The sequence below is a fragment of the Opisthocomus hoazin genome, chromosome 2 (assembly GCF_030867145.1).
Source record: "Opisthocomus hoazin isolate bOpiHoa1 chromosome 2, bOpiHoa1.hap1, whole genome shotgun sequence".
Taxonomy (NCBI): Eukaryota; Metazoa; Chordata; class Aves; order Opisthocomiformes; family Opisthocomidae; genus Opisthocomus; species Opisthocomus hoazin.
Genome location: NC_134415.1, coordinates 72,518,891 through 72,541,039, shown reverse-complemented (window position 1 = coordinate 72,541,039; position 22,149 = coordinate 72,518,891). Strand labels below are relative to the sequence as shown.

At 37.2% G+C, this 22,149-nt stretch overlaps 1 protein-coding gene across 19 annotated transcripts in view; it reads right to left on the bottom strand.

Annotated features, from left to right (window-relative positions):
- Positions 1 to 22,149, bottom strand: part of TRDN (triadin) — a 255,762-nt gene that overhangs the window by 81,414 nt on the left and 152,199 nt on the right. For 17 of the 19 annotated variants that reach the window (XM_075414134.1, XM_075414122.1, XM_075414125.1 and 14 more), the window contains 5 exons: positions 13,902 to 13,934; positions 13,766 to 13,798; positions 12,520 to 12,546; positions 5,791 to 5,838; positions 2,813 to 2,836 (listed from right to left, as the gene is read on the bottom strand). In XM_075414134.1, the coding sequence (XP_075270249.1) occupies positions 2,813 to 2,836; positions 5,791 to 5,838; positions 12,520 to 12,546; positions 13,766 to 13,798; positions 13,902 to 13,934 (165 nt within the window). The remainder of the gene's footprint in view (positions 1 to 2,812; positions 2,837 to 5,790; positions 5,839 to 12,519; positions 12,547 to 13,765; positions 13,799 to 13,901; positions 13,935 to 22,149) is intronic. The other 2 variants (XM_075414123.1, XM_075414128.1) reach the window with 2 other exon arrangements.

Sequence of the window (22,149 nt, the reverse complement as noted above, 5' to 3'; positions counted from 1 at the left end):
AGAAGCCATAACTGAGTGAAAATGTAAGATTTAAATGTAAGAGAGAATGAAACATCTAGGTCATTTGAGAGGCTGTAACAGTATATTGGATGAAATAATGAAAAATGAAGCAATTGAAAGAGTTGTACAAAATTCAGTTGTTTCCGTTCAGAGAGTTCAGTCCATAAAATGTGTTCTATCAATTTAACTGTGAAACCTATAAAATTTGCAAGCTTCCAGTTAATATGGAACAGGATTATTTTTCAATTTTCTTAACCAGAAAGGACAAAACTGACCCTTTGCCAATTTTGACTCTTCAGAGCTGGCTGTGGCCTACGTCCCTCATCTGGGATTGTCCATTCTTGCTGAGCAAGCCCAAGGGTCTCCCTATGAAAATAGTTCTTTTCTAAGGGTTAGATGCGTATCAAATTGAGCAAGCAACACAATAGTGACCAGTAGGAGGACAAAGAGTTCTTTGTATTCTGCCTACAGACAAGTAGTGAAGATGACTAGGTCACACTATACTTGATGGATACTGGAAGGGCAGTCCCCTGTAAAATGCACAAGAAATAACTAGACAGAAAACAAGAGTTCTGTTTCAGACAAAATGCTAGAACACCATTCAGGGCTGATGAAACCAAGGTTTTCAAAGCTTTTCCCACCAAAATTAAAAGGACAGATGAGACTGTCCCAAAACATGCTAGTCTCAAAGAACAGAGACTTGGATTTTGAATTCTTGAGTGTTAAGTGAGCGTTTCAACGATCTGACTGATGATTATGCTGGTTTATACATGTTATCTGAAAAATATTAATTAACAGGTATTTTCTGGAAAAATAAATACTATGTTCCCCATCAGATATGAAGCAAAAAAATTCTTTCTATTGAGAAACTTGACAGCCATTCAGTGCCAGAAGAGCTTAAAGAACTTTGTTAGAAGACTCTCTTGGTTTCTACACATAGGATAAGAGGTCAAGACTTAACGAGAAGGAGGTTGTGTTTAGCAGATAGATATGAAACTTGAAGTACCTACAGTGAGTAGCTGCAGTGATAATTGTTTACTGCCTTATGCACACACAATTCACAAACTGTTGCTTTTGTTATAAAAGCATGCAATATGTCCCGTATCAATTTATCACGGTATTAATAAGGCTTCTTGTTCACGATTTAGCATTCAGCTCTGTGTAAGACAAACTGAGTTCATGGGGAATCTGAACTAAAGGAGTCCAGAAATAATAAATTTTTGTTTATGGTAGAAGTAAATATCAGGTGGAAAAACTTAATTTACCGTTGACATTGAAACTCCTGTTCTGTTGGGGCTGACGTCAAAGGATAAATGTTTCATTATTTTTCTCCTTCTTCACTGTGTTTCTAAAAAGGCAACACTTCCAAGCAATATAATTTTTAAAGGAGAAGACTTGAAAAGGATTTTGTTGAACAAGGTCAAAAGTATAATTTTATTGTAATAAATCTGATGCTTTCCATCCTTACTAAATCTCAGATGTCTGCTTCAGAAGCTACCCCTGCTCTCCTGCTTCTACCTTCAGGTTTTGTACACACAATTTTATGATTCAGTCACTAATTTTTAAAGTATGAAAACAATTTATGGCAGATGTCTATGAAGCATATATAGTGGAACTAAGTATCTCTAATAGACCTAATAAAAAGTCAACATAAATTTTTAAATATTAAGTTAGTGACAGAAATCTGTGGTAACAGAAATAAAATTCAGTGACAAGACTAAAAAACTTGTCTTTCTGTGTTCATGAGTTACGAAAAATTCCCAAGAAAGATTCCATGTTTGGTGCAAAGGTCGGTAGAAAAAGAAGAGTGGAAGACACGGGCTTTTTTTTTTTGTCATTCACAATTCAAATAAAGATTTCATGATTAATACAAGAATACAAGTAATACATCTAAATATTACACTATTATACCTTTCCCAAAATAAATGATTTCATGCACTATATAAATCCTTTATTTTCAGGACCCTGCCTGTAAGAACTTAAAGCTGTTATTCATCTCCATTATTAAGAATATGATTAGCCAAACTGTTGCAGAAAATGTTATCTCAGTTATGCATTTTCAAAACAAGAACATTAAACAATTCTGAACTGAAAGATTAAGTCATTGCTGAAAATCTTGAAGTCCTATGTGATCCCCAAACACAGAAACCTTTGGAAAGGTGCTTCAGAGATAGTTGTCTTCTTCAGGAGAAAAAAGGGATGTTAGGATCCTGTGGCATGTGCTACCGAAGAATTTAAAAAATAATCCAATACTGGAAAAGGAAATGCGAAATTTAAAGTGTAAATAAACACTGACCATTTTCTGTAGGACTGAACTTAACTGCGGTCTGTTAGACAGTCTGCCATAACTTGGCAAAATGACAACCTGTAGCACAAATCCCATGACAAGAGCCTTATGTTACTTGCTCTGCATTGGTTTGCAGTGTTAAGCTCATACTGACATCCAAATACATAACTGAGACCTGTAGTGAGCCTAGCAGGTGTGGAGAGAAGAATTTTGTGTGTAAAATAATGAATATAAATTTTATAAATAGATTTTTTTTTTGTGCTGGCATTGCACAAGTGTCTTCCTTTTGTCAAGAAAGAATACAGAGTATTGGGACGAAACTTCTTTGGCTTAAACAGAATAGCATTTCTCAACCTACCCGTTTTTACTATTATCAGCTTTGCTGTATCAGTTCTAGTCTGTCTAATCAACCATAATCTGCAATTCTGACTAGCAGCAGGAACCTTTATACATTTTGTTTCATTTATAGATCTGACATTGCTTTATCAGTTACAGGGAGAAAAAATATGTAAAACTGCAGCTTACTTCCTTGTTTCGTCTTCGGTTTATCTGAGGAAAGAGAAGAGAAGAGAAGAAAAGTCAAAAGAGGAAAGAAAAAGGAAATATTAGAATATATGTTCTTATAGGAAATTATTTTTAATATAGGTAATGAAAATGTATTTAAATATATGTTGCCCATAAGTGCTTAAATATATCTCGAAAGTGATTGGCCCTCCACTGTTGCTCAACAGTCTATGTGAAAGAAGTTCATGGTTCCCACCTAGTATCTTGAAGACATGCAACAAAAGCAGAAAAAAACCAGTCTCATATGATTTGCTTTAATTGATGGTGATTAACTACTTTCTTAGTACTGCTGGATATCACAAGAAAAAATCTTTGCCTTTTCCTCATTTCTTTTAAGCATTAATTCTCAGTTTCCTTAATAACAGACAGTAGCTCTATGGCAACAATCTGACACTTGTTCGTGTAATTTTAAAAAAAAATAGGGCAGAGAGTTAAAGAGCTGTCTTTTTCTAGACACTTCTGGCAGTTGTCTGCTTTCTTCCTTTCAACAGTTAAAAATGTTACATGCAACTTTGCTCTACTAGTAATAGAAGACCAGTGAACTGAAATGTTGCTACAACCTTTTAGCCCATTTCCAGACCATAGGGATTGGAGGTCAAAGCTGCAATAGCATGTTTGATCACTAAAATCTTCAGGTTTGAAACAATGTCCTGCTTGCTAAACAAATAGAACTAACAACAGTCCAGATTTTCCTGCAAGTCTCCTTATATCTAGTGTTTTTCTTAAATTGCAAATCCTAATTTTGACCAGGTCTGAACCCCTCTACTTTTTGACGTGTGTCCTGCTGTACTATAGCTAGCAGAGCTAATTATTTCATTCCTCAGTCTAAAAGGCTCAAAAATCCCTTTCAGTTTAAAAACTATTTCTTGGTGTATTCATACTTCCCTGACTAAGAAAAAGAGTCCTCATCTTTCCTCGGATCTTCCAGATACCCATAATCAGTGAATTAGGTACAATTTTCACTCAAAACATAACTCAAAGCTGTTTCCATCACCTTATATTTTACTCTTCCATGAGAAATATGAGTACTTGTTAACATTAAAAATAACTTCTTGAAAGTTTTCTTGGCCCATTTGTCTTTGAGTGATCAATGTGTTGTCAGTAGCTCTGTACACATAGGGTGCAGAAATGAGAAGCAGAAGCAATTGCTGTCTACAAGTGTTTATGTTCACTTCTGTGCAGCAGAGGAACTGAGTTGCTGCCAGGGTTTAGAAGTAGCTGCAGAAATAGTTGCAATTGACATTACACGTTGCTATTATTCCTTTGACTTGCAGGAACAAGATGGCTGCTAGCATGGGGAGACAGTGCTGCTGGTGCTGACTGCTGTCGCGGGAAATACTTTGTTCCCCTGTTGAGCTCCATGGGTATCACAACTGACAGTTTAGAAATCCCTGCTCAATGCCAGCCATGTGAAACTATGGTTTGCACTGCTCAGTCTGTGCTCTTTATGGCATGGTTAAAATATCTGGCGGATGAAGTCTCAGCTAATGGTGGCACATTGCAGAAAGGACAAACCTTACAGCAAGCACCACCTCACTGCTGCACGAGACAGTCAGACAGAGAGGAAGTAGTGCAGATGGCTGGGGAAGCACTTGTACGGCAATGGAATATCGTGTGAAGATAGCCAGACTAACGATGACTGAAATCTAGGCCAAGGCCCACCTAATTATACATTTTCCATGACAACTAACAAGCAGCTGACAGCTGCTGCCGGGTGCCTGCTCAGACTTGAGTTATGCTGGGTAAAGCTGAAGCTGAGAAACTGGAGGAAAGCAAGGGATAACAGCTCAGTTTACCAAAGCTGCATTAGTAAATATGTCGTATACTTTATTTTAAAGGTTACTGTCAAGTTTGGAAAAACTCCAATATGATAAGACTGAAAATGCCAAATTCATCATCAGGGCTCTAATTGCCTATTCAAGCATGAGTAAATACAAAAATCACCTTGGTAGGCAGTAAAAAAACCACAATAGATTAGGATGTGTATCATACAAAGGAAGCCAGGGCTAATAAGCTTTCGGTCTTTATTTCAGTGTTTTACTAATTTGCTCCTTACCGTACTAACCTAAAAAAAGTCTGGATTGCCTCAAACAGGTGTACAAGAGGCAGATATGCAGGATATCAAGATGAAAGTAACAATAATAATAAAAATAAGTGTATATAATTGGAAAAGTCACATCTTTATCTGGACGCTTTAAGGCTCCAATCCTTTTCTTTTTATGTTCACCATCATCACTCAGTGGCTTGAGTTTTGTATTAGCCTGGGTATAGACTGTCCCTTGGTGTTCCTGCTCTGGTTGGCTTGGGACTTTGTGACCTGCTGAACTATGTACCATCAACATGTGCAATTCTTGTTTCTTTTCTTCTTCTGATGTTCCCACTCCCAGAGATTCCCATTCATGCCTCATCCATACAAATCCTAAGCTTTTTGCTAAAAACCTCTACAAGTTCTGCTCTCAAAAGCTTTTGAGTCTCTCTGCAGTGGACCTTTGTGGCTCTTCATGGGAATAATGTTTTGTCTGGGATAAGAAAGACAGCTCAGCTGACTTTAGGGAACCTCTGCCCCTTTATGTCATTGCAAGTCACTCTCTAAGACTAAATAGTAAAGGCCAATCCCTGCCCAGGCTACAGGTGCAGGAAGCCTCTCGCGAGATCTGTGAATACAAAGTCCCAGCACAGGACCTTTAAGCTGAAGCAGGCAGCCTGTTCACCTGAAGGTTTTTGTGGGTGTTACAGTTTTGTGAAAGTAGGACAAAGCCAGTTTCCTGGTGGAAATTCCCTGTTGCTCTGAGAAACACAGCAGAGCCCTGGCAAATACTAGAAGAGCAATGGATTTAAAAGTTGCTGTCATCCAGCTGCCTGAGGTTTTTGTTTCTGTGCTGTTGTCTTTTAACACAGATAAAGCCAACATGCTTTTTTTTTTTTATTTTTATTTTTACCTTGCTCTGCTGCCTTTGTTGCTTTTTCTTCTTTCTTTTCAGGTACTGCTGCAAAACAAAGATAAGGTTTAAGTAAGAATTCTAGCCAGAAGGGTTGCTCGAACAGGCAGTTTTCTTAAATGCTTACAGATTACTTTAAGGCAAATGATTTCAAAGATTTGCAACCATGAAATACCCTTTACCCCCTGATATGTGACTGCAGAAGAAGTTTTTTTTACCTATCTTAAAAAGAAAAGAGAAAAAGCAAACAGGGAATTTTTTTCTTGCAGAAAATAAATAGCAGCCTTGTCTTCTTGATCTCAGGTGGAACAGCGACTAAACTGCAGTGCATAACACATGACAGAGGAGAGAGAAAGGCAAGCAGGTCTCTATCTTGTCCAGTCATGTGAAGGTTCTACACACGAGCGTGGTTTTCTGTTTGCACCAGCGGAAACCTCCACTCTGCATCCCTGATGCAGCAAAATTCCACACATTCTTAAGTTTTCCCCTGTAGTAAGTCTCACTGAGGACAGTGAGTCAGTCAGACTGTGTATTACAGACACCTAACTTAGTCCTTGTGAATACTGCGATTTCTGCGTGCAAGAGAGAAGAATGAGCCGAACCACTTGTGCAGCGGGGCTGCTAGACATTTACTGATGCCAGGGGAAGCAGTTGTAACAGCCTAGGTCAGGGTGTCTAGACATATCCAACTAATTATTCACAAACTTTAGCTTGCACAGTCCCTAAATAGATTTGCATAGCTTGAGACAAGGGACAGAGATTATTTTTTCATGGCTCCGCACTAAGGATTAAATGATCTAAGAGGAGGAGCTGCAGGAAGGAATCCCTTCAGACTTTGCTTTCTTACAAAACTTACATAAATATGGGTGTGTTTTGTAGTTTCTGGCAATTTACATGGCACATTTGGCAATGTAAAAGATTTCCTGTAGATTACCGAGTATATTTAGGACAACATATATTGTTTTCTCATAGAATTGATTTGTTCAGGGTGAAGTTTTGCAAATATGTAAATATATTTATTTAGGTGTAAAAGGCACTGCCAACACTTCATTTTTGTAAAATCGTGCTTTTTTGGTCATGATTTAAAACTATTATGCTGAATGAGAAGCATTGCTTTAATTTAAAAAGGTATCCTCTTACAGTGTTGAGACAAAAAAAGTGGCATTAAGAGAATAAACTTCGCTGTCATTGCCTTGTTTAAAAGTAGTGCAAAGAATAAATAATAAGCAAAAATGGCAGGACGCAAAGTGGACAGTAAAAATTAATTTACATCAAATGACTGATAAGTATAGAAATGTCTTTGCAGCTACAGAGTTATCAGCACATAATATCCCCTCCGCTTGTTACTTCAACCTGTCAAGCACATAAATATTTTCAACACAATGTTTTATTGCAGCAAATCACAGTTTTAAATTAAGGGCTTCCCTTTTAGAGGCAAGGTAAATACTGAGGGTCAGGTTCTGTTATCATTGTTTATGCTGAGAAAATCAGGGAAATCAAAGGACCTTCAGAGTGCCTCCAGCTGTGCTCGCTGCTCTTGGAGGGATCTCTTTGTGGTCCTGCTGGGGCTAGGCTTGCAGCCCAGGCAGCAAGGAAACCTTCTGATCTGCTGGACATGATGGCCCAAGCAGGCCAGCTCAGTTAGTAAGCTGTGGCCAGTCTGCAATGTCTGCACATGGGCTGGAGGCCAAAAGAAGGATCTTCTGTTCCTAGCAGGAAACCTTTCCTGAGATTCAATGAAATGTCTGGTATGGACTGATGAACTGCTTCAGGCTGAGTGGGATGGACTGACTCACACACATCAGTCACCGCCTTGCCTCTTGCTTTGTTTATCCTAGGATGCACCAGAGAGAGCGGGTGTTTGTCAACAAGATCCATGAAAACGGTGAAATATTGCACCTCTGCACCTCAGTTACCTCAGGTAACTTATTTTATTGAAGATAATCTTCAGTTTCCCTGAATATCAGGTCTAGACTGAAAGGATGACTGACTGGATCCACAGAAAAAAAATGTGAGTGCGCCATTTCTATACAAGTACCTAACTTTGTATTGGCATTACTGGACCCAGAGAAAGCCAAAGAAGAGCAAAGTCTCTTAATATTTGTTGTAGATCTCTGCTATTAACATCCATGCTACTTCAGCCCAAATCAGAAGCGCTACTTATATCAGCAATAAGCTAGACACCTGCATGCCTAGATGAATCTGGGCATTCAGCCCTCTCACTGAGCAAAGCAGTATCACTGTCCTTCTAGAAATCTTACTGAAGTGGTCAGCATATTAAAGAATAAGCTTCTTTTAACATGGAAAAAATATATGAAAAGGGGCACCAGAAACCAGTCCCATATTCATTCCAAAATGTGGTTTTAACATCTAAAGTTGCAAAAGCAGCTATGATAAGAGTGAATGAACTATTGAGAAGTATTGTTTTCTCCAAGGTATGTTTATCCTTTTTAGCTCAATCTAAAGCAGTTTTGGTTTGTTCAGTTCCTGAAAGCCAAAATACTGATAGAATAAAAAAGAAAAGTATTTTCTGGATGAACTGCAGGCTAGAAAAGCAATAAACTGTCTGAGAATATCAGGTATTTAGAGCAATCAGATTCATGTGGTGGTGACAGATCATGAATGCAGTTATGATGAAGGAACCAGCCATGCTTGAGAAGTGTTGAGGCTGCTATTTAAAAATAATAACTAGCAATATTAATAGTATTCTGGCTATCAGTGCATTCAGTAATGCTAGAATGCTTCTATGAGTGAGTGTTTGCAAAGAACTTGCTGAGGCAGATCAGAGCTTTAGTGACTTTTGGGAACTGCCAAGTAGCATTATCTGGACGTGGCAGAGTAGTATCTGGAAGGACAAACAGGACTTTGCATGAGTCCCTTTGCTTTCTGAGAACCGAATTGAGAGCTACTTTGATAATGCTGAGAGGTCTTTCATCATAAGGTAATAGTGTCACTTTAACAGTCTGTATAAATAGAAAGTCTGCACATATAGTGTCAGTGTTTGGAATAAAAGTCTAAAGAGGGGTTTGTTTCGGTTGATTTATGTTAGAACAGGGACAAGTTTTCTGAGTAGCTCAAGATTTCACCCTTTCACCGAGTATTTTCAAAGTTCTTGCCACTTCTGAGTCGCAGCCTGAAAGATGATCTCTTTATAAAAAATGGTTCTATTGCAGGTGTTCCTGCTTTGACAAGCTGATCCTTCAGCCATACGACTTAATTAACATGGATGTATTATAAAGTATTATAATTTTCTACTCAGCAGAAAAACATCAGATATCTAAAAAAAATACAATAAAAACTCCCCAGAAAACCAGACCAAAACCATCAAAAAACCCTGCCTGAAATCAGATGAAATAAAATGAATGCACATAAAGGTTAAAGTAGAAATTTTTCAGGGATCAATATTTTCAGTAAATTATAGTGAAAATATAAAGTAAATGGAGTCTGGACTCCCATATATATTTTGTCATTTCTCAGCAAAATTCTTGACAACTTGGCATAATGTAGATCAAATAGATGATTTCTATGATAATTGTTTCTCTGGTTCCATCATAAGCTCTTTGGAAGCAACTGAGAGACAGCTTAGCAGACACTGTTTTGTGCTGAAAGTAGCCAGGAGAGCAATTCATCAGTCAAATATTTCTGCAGTCTTAATAGTTGTAGGCTACAATCAAATTTGGCAGAATATTTTTATCCCAGAAGAGTCAGGCTGCATAACTAACTTCCACATCAGAAATATACATTCCAAAATGTCACTGATTTTAAAGCTATTTTGAGATGTTTGCTCAGTGTGAAGGAAAGATGAAAGAAATCAGTCTGGAGTCAACAAACACTTCCTCACTGAACCCTGAGGTCAGAGGCAGGAGCTCCTCATTGTGACATCACTAATATCAAGAAATCATGAACCCAAGAAGTGCCAGTTATGATTTAGGACCTGTTCTGTTACATGGAGTAAAGAAGCAAATCCCTGCCATAGTGGTGTTACAGAACCTTTTGTAAGAAAATTAAACAAAACTTTATAGTTCATATAAGCTTGATAGTACAAGATAGTGGGAGTGGCCCAGACCTCCTTCTGTGCCAGCAGATTAATTTTTTTCTTTTCCAAAGATAATTTGATTAAAAGCCTCACTTGTTTTCAGAACAGCACTGTTTGTCTTCCATGAATATGCATAAAAATTTTAAAATTTGTAGCAGCTACTGAATGTTGGAAACCACGCCACACCCAGAGAGTCGATAAGTCTAAATGGATTAACAACAGAAAAATAGGAAATAAATAATTAAAGAGCAGCAATAAAGAACAAACAAATACAGATTGAAAAGCAAAGGTTTTGTTCAGACTTTGTAAAAAATAGAGCTATTAAAGACTACTAGAATTCGTCTGTCAAGGTAAAAAAATATATTTAGAAGAAAACAACAGCATTCCTTTGTGATTCTTACGAAGAGGCAAAAGGAACAACAGTAACATTTTAATATAAATATTTTTCCCCTGGACTACAGGCTATGGTTGTATTTCAAAATTAGCAACATGAAGTTAAATTTATATCATTCATTAAAAAGTAATTTTTCAGAAATTAACAATTACTCCAGTGCTAACATCGGCTATTTCTGTTTAATGGGGATAGGTGACTGATTAAAACAAAATTGTTATTTACTTAAATGCTGGAGAATAATTTCAGGTTCAACATTAGGCAGATCCTATGGTAAAACTAAGATGGCTGAGACCAACATTTGCAGTTGTAAGACTGCTCTTTTGGCAACAGAAATAACAGAATGATTCTTGTTTTATAGAATAGAAACCTAAAATTTTTGTTCATTCTTAATGAACTGTGAACTTCCTGTAATTTTTTTCAAGAGTCCCTTAATTCAATAACTCATAAGGAAGTGTTCACTGCCATCCTACAAAACACTGGAGGCACAAAAAAGACCTATTACATACACAAAGTTTAATTCTTATCTAAATAAATATGAATCATGGTATTCACTAGAAAGATTTGAGGCTACTCACAGCAATAAAGCATAGAGGTTAAAGCTCTGTTTTTTCAAAACCACTGCTACTTCTGTTTGTAAACTTTACAAGTGACCTAAACAAAATAATTTTTTATTAAAATGGTGAATATCATTGTTGGGAATAACAATTTCGAAAGATATTTGACAGCATTTCCCAGTATTGGCCAAAGAAAACTTGAAGTTTGCAAAAAGGGACATAATTCTGTAAGAAAAAACTGCTTGACCTCGCTCAGGCCCTGATGGACACAGGCTTGGTAGAAATGGGTTTACAGATGTTGCAATGTTGACTTCATGTTCATAGTATAGCATTACAGAAGTAATAATAGTGTATCAAAAAGATTTACTTAGAGGCTTCAAGCAGTAGCGGAAAGCTTTATTCAATCACCCATAAAAGCAAGACTACCTTTATTTTCAGCTTTGGCTGTTCAGAATTTGCTAAAAATGCAAAAGCTTAACTCAACATGCTTTTTTTTTCCCCTTTAGTTTCTGTGTTTTGTCTGGTGGAAATATAAAGAGCACAAATGCCTAAATTACTCTGGTTTCTGTTTTGCTCAATACAATTAGTTGCAGAGTAATGACAGCATTATGAATTTAGCCCATGAAGCAGGGAGCTTAAAAACATCCAGTAAAGACATTAATGTATCAGCTTTGATTTCCTTATATTAATCTGCACAGCTGCAATTCTGCAACCCTTACTCCTGCGCCAGAAGAGCACTCTGCTGCCTTGCAATTCAGCCTGACTGCTTGGGTCAGTATTTGTTGGTTGATGTAAATGATGTTCCAGAGATGAGCTCCAAAGTATAAGAAGGCACTTGAATAATAGCTGGATATTGAAAACTGGAAATTCTCGTTTCCCTTCCTTTGACTTGTGGTGGATACCTCAGAGACCACGATCCACAAATCTGAGCAGTTGATACATGCAGTCCCATTTGTTTGAAAGGGAATGTTTGTAAAGCAAGGTGGTCATTGATACGAATAAACATGGACTGAGAATGAAGTGCAGTTTTTAACTTGCGATTCCGTTTTCCATTTGTGTCTAGGATACAACTGACATCTATAAAGTAGTTGCAGGAAATTCAAAGCCCTAATATCTTACATTGTATTTATGTAAAAAGTCAGACGCTGACACGAGCAATTAAATATTGGCTCAGCTTGAACTTAAGCCCTTGATGTTTGTCACCAGACCCAGTTCCCTGTGCCTTCTAGAAAAGGGCAACATTTGGAGCAAACACTGATGGTCCCACCCCTCCCACATTCTCCTCTCGGCAGTTCTTGTGTGAAAGGAAGGCAAAAACCTTTTCACTGAACCTCCCTGTAAAGCCTCCTGGACTCAGTAAAGAAAACCGTTCAGTCACTGGGTTTGTGCTGAAGCTGGACAGGCAAAAAGAGAAAATTCTCTCTTTGCATCATGTCTCTGTAGAAGGTGGGTTACTTCTCCTTTCTGCCTTTCACAAAAACATTATGGTTGAAGTCAGGATTAGAAGCTGAATTTGATATAGTTGGAGAATTATAGTTTGTTAGCTGATGGACAACCTGGGGAAAAGACACCTGTCTTCTAGAGGTGCTTTGAGGTGCTGTGAGGAATGAGCCATTACAATTTAAAAGGCCCACTTCATTTTACATGTCACACCTGTTAACAGTTTTGTCACACGAAGGTTTTTCATGAACAGTAAACAAAAGCATTCTTTCATTTCAATTTTAAAAACAAATAAAGTTACTCACCTTTTGACTTCAGAGTTTCCATAGATGCTATAAAATAAAAGAAAAAATTCCAAGAATCAAATTTTGCAAATGCATAAATTTAAGACTGGTCCTAACACCTCTTCCCTTGGTCAATGTGCGACCTATCTATACAGGAAAGGCATTCATTTTTTCTATGCAGAGAAAAACTGACATGCACATACATTGCTTGTTTGGATAATCTCATGGCAGATGACTAATTAACCTGCAGAATAAAATCAATTGAAAACAAGGTTAGTTACATATGGAGCTTCAATAATTCCACTGTTTTCAAATAATGAAAATGAGAGAAGGAGTAAAAAGAGGCTTCATAACAGGCACATATCAAACATAGGTGGAGGGTATGTGATAGAAATATCCTTTTAACAATTTCAGTAATTTCGAGAAGTTAAGAATTTTTTTCTTTTTTTTTTTTTTCAGTTTGTTAAAAACTCTAAGCACAGAACTCTTCTAGTATTGACACAGGGGAAGATCCACTTTCAAAAGTCTTCCACGATCATATGTTTTTTTCAGTTAAATTTATTTATTGTTCTTCGTAACTGCATTAACTAAATCCAAATTAATTGAACTACCACATTTCATTTTCTTCATTGTTCACACCTTCATTCTGAAGCACTGTGACAATTTTTCATGCTATAGAAAAGGACAGATTCACATTTCTATAAATTGACTGTCTACTGTAGGTTTTTTTTGCTTAGAGTCATCTGATGAATGAGTCATCAAGCCTGGCTGTAAAACGAGTTGAAAATCTTTATGCTCTCCCAAATTTGGATAAAGTGGAGAAGTAGATTCCAGTCAGGAATAAGAAGAGCACCTAGCTACAACAATAAAATACATGGGTGCATAGAATAAAACCAAAATAAAACAACATATGTTTTTCCTCCCCTCCACACTATGAAGCTCCTATTTTATGTTTTGCTCTCCATCCATTTCCTGTAACCTCCAAGCAGGTCCCCTTCCTTGAAAAGATAAACCTTTTAAAAACTGAAATAAAAAAATTTTCACCCTCTTTGTTCTTCTCAGCAACATTTGATCAGATTTCCGTTCCAGAAGACCAAATGGCTACATGTCTGCTCCACAGCCGTTCATTTGCTCAAGTACCTTTCATTAAACCAGGAGATCTTTATCTCTGGCTTCACTTCTTTTGTCCCTTTACCTAATCCTATTTTAGCTTAAAATCAACCAAATAAAAGAGACTATAAAAGTTACAGTTTTTCAGAGGTCTTACCATGTACTTTCACTTCTTTCTTTGCTGTTTTTGCTGTAAAAACAAAAAAATAAAAATCAAATATAGACTTCTGAGGTGCATTAATTTACAACATTAGGATAGTTTAAAAGTAAGATAGAAAGGGGAGAATATTCACCAGTTTCCATCACTTTTTCTTTCTTGTGTGGTTCTGAAAAAGAAAAACATTGAGTATTTTTTTCTTTTCTTGTAATGTTTTATACAGTTGCCCTGGACAATAATTTTCATGTTACTAGCAGTGATTGGATGTGGCACATTCCTTTGGACTCTCAGTTCAGGTGAGCCCTTCCCTACTTTATGACGTGTTGAAATAAGACCTTTACAGTTGTCATCAGTCTCTCCAGTGGTTTTCCCACTGTGAAAACAGGGTCAGATTAGCTGTTAATAAGGGACACCAAAGGATTTAACTCATAATAAGGTGCTAAAAGGAAACTGTATAAACAGTGCAGGTTAAAATATCTGCTGTTTTACTTCAGGGTTGTCTAAATGGAAGCTTGTGAATCAGCTGTACATGCCTCAGGATGCCTGTGATAGGGTCCTTGCCTTGCTTCCCTGTAAAGACTGGAGAACAAGCAGAGCATCAAGTCCAGCCGCTGCAGCTCTACAGCTGTGGGAGAATGGGAGAGGGTCCTGGCCTCTTTTACAGGAATACGCAACCTGTCAGAAGCTAGTCGCCCTAACAAGATCTGGAAAAGCTTCATCCACCTAAACACTTCAGCCTCTGGCAATCTACGACTGGGATTTACAAATTTTTCATGGTAGTTTCTGTGACAGCGCTTTCCGTCTTGCCAGGATATGCTTCAAAACACGCTCAGAGAAGGAGTAGGTGGCCCACCAAGGGGAAGAGGGAGAGACTGAATGTGTCTCTCAGAAACTGAGCGTGATGTAACAGCCAGGGCTGACGTTCACAGTAGCAGAAAAATAGATAAGCTTTTGGTGTCTGCAGATAATGTCTGCAGATGCTTTTAAATAGCATATGGACAGGCTCTGCTCTGCAGGTTTGGATCCACACAGGAATATTACCTAATTGCAAGAATATCTGAGCAGACTGCTTACAAGATAAACGCAGTTTCTATTAAATACATGCTTGTCACTTACCGGTACCTGATGATTGTATTTTCTGCATGCTTATTATAGGATATATTTGTATTAATGCTGTGGTATACAGTTGAGGAATATTAATGTTTAAACAGTTTTGACTTCATAATTAAGATCCAAAGTTCCATGTTCAAAGTGATTCTGAATGTTGTACCTTCACTAAAAGCAAACCTGTCGTTAAATTTGAGCTATCCTTGAACTGAATAAGCAAAAAGGAACAGCAACTGGAAGTAGGAATTTAAACATGTTGATTGATAACATTAATAAGAGCAATATACACAATGAATATTATTTCACAATCAATATTAGTATTGAGCGCACAGTGGACATCTAGAAGAGGTATACTCCATGCAGAGTTACGAAAATAATTGATATTAGAAAGGGCAGGCTGATCTGAAATATGAAAAAAACCCTACTATTGCTAAGTTTTTTAAAAAATATATCAGTGTTCCATATTCCCACTCCCAGTAAGTTTGTATTGAGCAATGTGTGTAGTTCTATGTGATATAAAATACTCATTTTTTTCTGAGTTTTTAAGTCTATCTGAGGAGCCATCTTACATATGTTTGAAAGAAAAATGTAGTTACTGAAATGAAGTTTTGCTCTGAGTTCTTAAAAAAAAAGAAAGGATTTTTATTTCTCTGTTTTTACCAAAAATAGGGATGGAATGTCATCACAATTTCATACACAATATCTTTCAATTGAAATGTACACTTTAAAGCATCAAGACAAGCTGACTGAATTCAGGGACCTAGACTTAATATGGTTATATAAGGCACATTTTAATATATTTATGATATAACATATATGTATTGAAAATTTCATAGGTGCTTTATAGTCACGTTGTATAAGAGAGGTGAGATTCATTGGAAATGGCCATGGAGCAGATTGATATGGTCAAAGCAATGAGCCAGGGATATGATTTTCCCAGCAATATGGAAAAGTGGTGCAGCTGCAGAGCAATTTGGGGTTAAATAGTTTATTGCCTGAATAAATATTATGTTTTCTTGATGGCATCCTACTTCGGGTGGCAACTCTAGCATAGGTCAAAGAGGAGAAATATAGTGAAAAATGAGAAGTCAGAAGTTTGGGACACAGTAGTCTGGCTGACTCAATGAGCTTAATCATGACAACAGCTGCAGCTTTTGTTTTGTGCCTCCCAAGTGCTCTTCAGAGTATCCAATTTCATATAGATATTTTAGGACTAATTCTGTGAAATGAGAATTTTGATTGGTTTCATGGGGTTTTCTGTTTTGCTGTTGCTCAGGACAGCTTCCTGGAAACTGAAGGAAATGTAATTATGACTTTAGTTTTTCTGAGGCAATTATTTTTCCCTCTCGTTTGAAGATCTGTCAGCTCTCATGAGATCAGGGAACAATATGACATTAACGACACTCAGCAAGTGTTTTTGCAAGGTATAAAATTTTCCATTTATTTAACTTTGTTTCCTGTTTTTCAAAACTGTAGTTCCAGAACCATATGAAATAAGATCTTTTCCTGTGAGAAAATTTTTTAAAAATTAATAATATAGAATCTGACAGCAAGCATTTCTGGGGAAATCGACTTTATATGAAATTTCAGGTGATTCCTGCTCTGATATTTTAAGGGAATGAACTGAAAACTTTCTTTACATGAGCCATAAACTTCAGGAACATTCACACCTCGGTTTTTCCTTTTTGTTACAAATTATCATTGCTTGATCTCAATGTCTTTTTATTTTTTTTTTTCTAACTAGGAGTTAGTATAACACATGAAAGCATATTTGCCAACAGTAGACACATTGGGTGTTTGCCATGACATTTGCCATTCTTTATGTATTTAAACATTTTTGTATGTGTATGAGACTCTGCAGCATGTTTTTATTCAGGAAACTTTTGCTGGTAATATATTATTTTTCTACCATGGATGGAACAGAGATTTGATTTAGTTTGACATTTGACCGTCTTTATAAGCTCTGATGCTTTGAACAAATAGCTTTTCTTTTTTATGAAAATTGGCAAAGTTATATATAACATGCCCATAAAACCATATAAATGCATTTTTTGTTTCATTACTAGTGACATACTCCCAGACACCCCTGGAGCAGGTGGGAGACAGAAAAGAAACTGAACCTTCCTTTGCAGCTCTTCCCTAAAGCACAGACAGTGCTGAAAAGCACATTTGCTGTGGTGCACTTTAATCTTTACGACCAGGATGGATAGTCACAAACTGTGATCCTCTGCCATCCACCAGGAGAGAACAATTGTATATCGCATCCTAATTTACACAGCTATGTGTACACAAGTGTGTGTGTGTGTGTGTGCGCGCGCGCACACGTGTTGACTCCTAGTTCAGATAAAGCATGTCCAAGAAGCGTTCAGAAGAAGAAATATTGTGCATGGAATCACACAGATTGGGAAAAATTTAAATAAATGGCATTTCAAGTGGGTTTGCTGTTCTGTGGTTGCACTGCATGTTAAATAACCAACACCATTCTGTTTGCACTCAGTAGCTGCATAAAAAGGGTGTTTTCTGTACTGTTGTTTCAATTTTACCACAAGTATTTCAGTGAAGTGTATTGTTGTCATATTCCATGTGGTGTCCTCAATGTTTAAATCGTTAGAGAGCAGAAAGGTAGTCTGGTCTTTCAGTCTTGTAATCTTGGTTTTACAAGCTATCTTTATAAGAAGCTTTCCCTTCTCAGACCTTTATATCATGCTGGTTAATTAAAACCTAATGAGATAGGGTGGTAAAGCTCTCCAAGATATCCTTTCATTAAGAATATTGTGATCATAAGCAGCTAGATACAGAAAAGATCCCTTTAGTCCCTTCTGTTGAAGGGAAAGGTTGCAATATGAGCTCAGTCACATAGTTAGAACTGAGATATTCGACATGAGAAAGTTTTGCATTAAACTAGATTTTTCCAGTTCTTCTGCTCCCAAGAAGTACTTGTGCTGCTATATATGACTGCCATTCTACTTACTGGATCAATGTAGAAAAACTCACTGCCATCATACGCTTTAATTTATAAAGATGATGACCTGGGCAAATATATTTCTTTCTGGAATAAGAACACACGAAGGAAACTCCGTACTTGGTGAAATTACGCTGCACATATACCTGCTCCTCTATAAATGAACAGCTTTTGAAGAACAAACAGTTTTTCTGATGAATTTTTGTGAAGAAAAGGAAAGCAGGTGACAGTTCTCCATATCAGGGTCTTTGTATTAGAAATCAGCTACCATGTTGGGAAATATTTGTGAAAAACATTGTGCAAAGGAAGAATTGAGGCCAACATGAAATGCAAATGCTTTCAGTGAAGTCTGTTGGATCTGCAGCATTTCTTCACAGGCAGAAAGAAGTGGCATCAAAACTGAGGATGGAAGTCTTCATTGCTAAGTAATGTCTCAGGATCCCTGAATAAAGTAGAAGCCACCAAAAGAATTTAAAGATTTTTCTGCAGAGGATTGGGGTTATATTATCCTCTTTGGTGATTTCGGTTAACAAAATAAATAATTAAATAATTGGAAGGCAGGAGATGGAGGTGCCGCCTCATATCCAAACACTTGCTTTCACTAGTTGCCTTAGCTTTGTTTTAATACAGCTTGTTTCTTGTTTAATACACCTCCTGCATCATTTTGGATGCATGACTGATGCTTAGAGAGGAAGCTCAGAGAGGAAGCTAGTATTAGGATAGACACCATCAAATTGGCCAGGGTCCCTAATTCTGGGTGGATGTGGTCAGTCCTCACCAAAAGCAAGTTAGACACTTGTGTTTTCAAAATACTCCCGTATGACCATATATCAGTTTTGTTATCAAAGTCATTATGGGGAAGAGGCTAAACTGGTAGTACCTTGGTAAATCCCTCTGTATCTTTTAAAGGAGTCAACAGGCTCTGCCTTTTCCTCAGGAGGTGTACACAACTGAAAAAACCCATCCTGACATTAAAATAAATGTAATAGCACATGATCTTCTGTGTTTCATGGTTATACTTGAATAAAGATTGCTAGAAACCTTCACTCAGGTGTAGCACACTTTTTCTTACTCATCAGCAACCTAGATAAAAGAAAAAAAAAGAAAAAAGGAAAGAGGCAATAAAAATACATTGAGCACTGTCCCTAGGATGTGCATCTTAGAAGGTGGAGTCATTCTTCGATTTCAGATCCTTCTTTGAAGTTGGTGGGATCTGTCCTCCTGTACTTGAGTAGGCAGAAAGTCTATCATCTTGTTTTAGAACATCAAGTTGTAGTAACTCCAAGGAAAAGTAAGCACCTTCTTTCCACAAGGCTCCAGCATAATTACAGTGAAACCTAAAGACATAGCTGTCCCTCAGAAATCAAATAGGTATTTTTTCCTCTCCAGAGCCTGAAATGCTCTCTGCTAGTTCCTGCAAAAGTTGGGATAATCAAGAGAAAAAAAAACAGCATAAGGAAGAAATGGAAAGAATGCAGTTTTCTGTTTGTCCTACCAGCCTTGCAAAGCTCCTCTCAATTAGAGGAAAACCACTCCCCCACGACTCAGATCACATTCAAATAGATCAGTTGCTCAAGTCAACACTCTTGAAGCACATACTTGTGTAAATGTAGAGTATGTTCGATCACCTCTAAGCAAACAACACTTTCATCACTTTTGCCGTGTTAGAAGGGGAAGGTGTGGGTATTCTGGTTTCCCATCAGAAGGGGCAGAACCATTATACAGTGTAAATGTATTCATAGACCACAGATGCCTAACTTCCCATTGGAATAAAAATCTTTTTGATCTAGAATCCTTAAAAAGAAAATCAGATTAATCCTACAATTCTGACTAGGGCACTGCCTGTATTCAAAACCAATATACCACCCTTGAAAAGGACTCTCTCGGAAATGCTTACACATTATGAACAGAGCCTTTGTGAAAAGATCCATTTTTAATGCCTATCATTATCACTAATTTAATTTAAGAACAACTTAATTTCACTAGTGGTATGATTTCTGGCATGGACATTTAGGTTAAGGCTCAGGTGGGAAAAGAATTAATTTTTAAACATGTGATTCTTTAATGCAGAGGGCTAGTATATGCTAGTAAACCTTTACCTGTGAAAAAAACTTAACCTGTATTTCCTTTTAAATAGGGAGCTGAGGGGTACTTCCAGCCTTTTGAGAACTAAGATAACTAAGCTGCTCAGGTGCAAGTATTTCTGGTCAATCCCCAATGAATAGAAGGACACTCTATTGGGTTTAGAAAAATCCGGTGTTGAACCACATCTGTTTGAACCAGGAACACCTCTAGGGAAATATTTCTACATCACTGCAGGTGGAACTTCTCAAAGGAGCACAACAAGCAAAGTGCAAATTTACTGAGCATGAGATCAGGTGTAGCAGTTACACGCATGCTCATAGACCACAGCAAGGTGAAAACGATTAAGTTTTCTTAATAGTCTCTCTCTGTGAGGTAGAAGGAGTCATATTACTTTGTAACTGGTGTATGATGAACATATCCACTGAGACTGGTCAAAGCTTGGATGGCACTCAGCCATTACTACTTGCTCATGTTTTAACTTCTTCATACTCCACCTTCTTTTGACAAGGGAAGGATTTCTGCTTCAAGCTCTGTAACCAGTTGAGAATATGAGTCTGGAACGGACATTTCAGAAGAGAAAGGAAACTTTGAATTGAATACCAGTTCTAGGTCTTGTCTGTCATTAGGTAAACAAGACGTGCAGATTAAATTAGGTAATTCAGTAACAAAAATGATAGACTATAAAAATTAATGCAATGAGATGCTGCAGGAACAAATTTAATGCAAAGTTAATGAACTTGGAACTGGAGCTCTAACTGTAGTGCCTGACTTTGAGATGTCTACTGATGTTGGTTAGCCCAAAGGACTAGGGTGGGAGCAGACACTGAGCGAAAGCTTTGGTGTATTTGGTCTCAGAGCAAAAATCAAGGGATTATGTGGTTAAATATTTCAAAAGGCTTCTTTGACTGTCTTAACCACGACAAGCAACTTCTTCAGAAGGTATTTGCAGAGGCAGTATCATGAAGCAGGACACTGACAGAAGGCACTAGGAGAAGTGTGCAACTCAGTCAATAAAATGTTGAGAGGAGTCTACTGTATGGATGAAATCAGTCTAGCAACCTCTGTTTCCGAAATACGTAAAGTTCCAAACTTGGGCATTCCAAGCAGCTGTTGCAGAAGAGAAAAAACTCCCCAGATTATTTGTGGCACTTTGCTGACTAAAGTGGTATTGTGCATTAGTCATGACTTGGTTTGTACTTCTGATACCGTACTGCAAATTCTTAATACAGAAACCTTCAAATCTGTAGACGATGTAGACCTGTATGATGATGTGAGAAAATTCATATTTAAGAAACATCATAGTGAAGCGTAATGTATTTCCTCTTGCTCTCTCTCTAAAACATAGCACTGCCATATTCAAGAACATCACAAATGGTAGATGTAATATAATCATACACAGTATAGAATACTCTAGTCCACAAAACTGCTCCCCTGATAATCAAGCAACATTTTCATAATGGTCTCTATAATCAAGATGAGGCTCATTTATTGCCTTTCTAGCAAAGCAAACGTGGTACCACTTCCAAAAGCCTAGAGCTTGGGAAAGTAACCCTATACACAGTGTATGTGGTAGTCTGGATTCATCAAAGCTTAACCATGCACTTAAGTGCTTTGCTGACTCAAGATAGAGCTAAAGATTCATTAAGTGCTTTGCTAAAATGGGCCTGATTCTTGCCAGAAGTTCACTTAAATCATCAAACAACTTCAGAGCTATGAAAGATAGCCAGCCTCAGAACAAAACAACTTAAAATGTCTTTTCTGTAAAGACTGGACACTTAAATAATCCTTTAAGCTCTAATTTGTATTTAAATAGCATTTAATTTTGACACTGTTTTATTCTCATTATTTTTAATTTCATGCATCAAATAATTTCTTTTTTGTAGTTGACTTGCTCCCCCTGCCTTGCTCTCAAAGTAATGCCATTTTTGTGTTAGTAATACAACAGTGTTTTGCTGCATGGCATAGACTGGACTCTGGCATTTAATAATATCGGGTAATAAAAAAAGATACAAGCATTTTAGTACAAGTGTCTTCACAGTTCACTATGATGTGAAAGGAAATTTTTTTATCTCTATATGATGCTGAAACAGAGGATACTGGGAGGAAACTGTGAATGCAGCTGTAGTATGACAGGCTATGAGACTGGGCATTTCAACTTCCTAGCGAAAATATCCTGAACTCTAGGCCATTTGCTCAATAAGATTTAAAAAATTGGTGAATAAAAACTGGA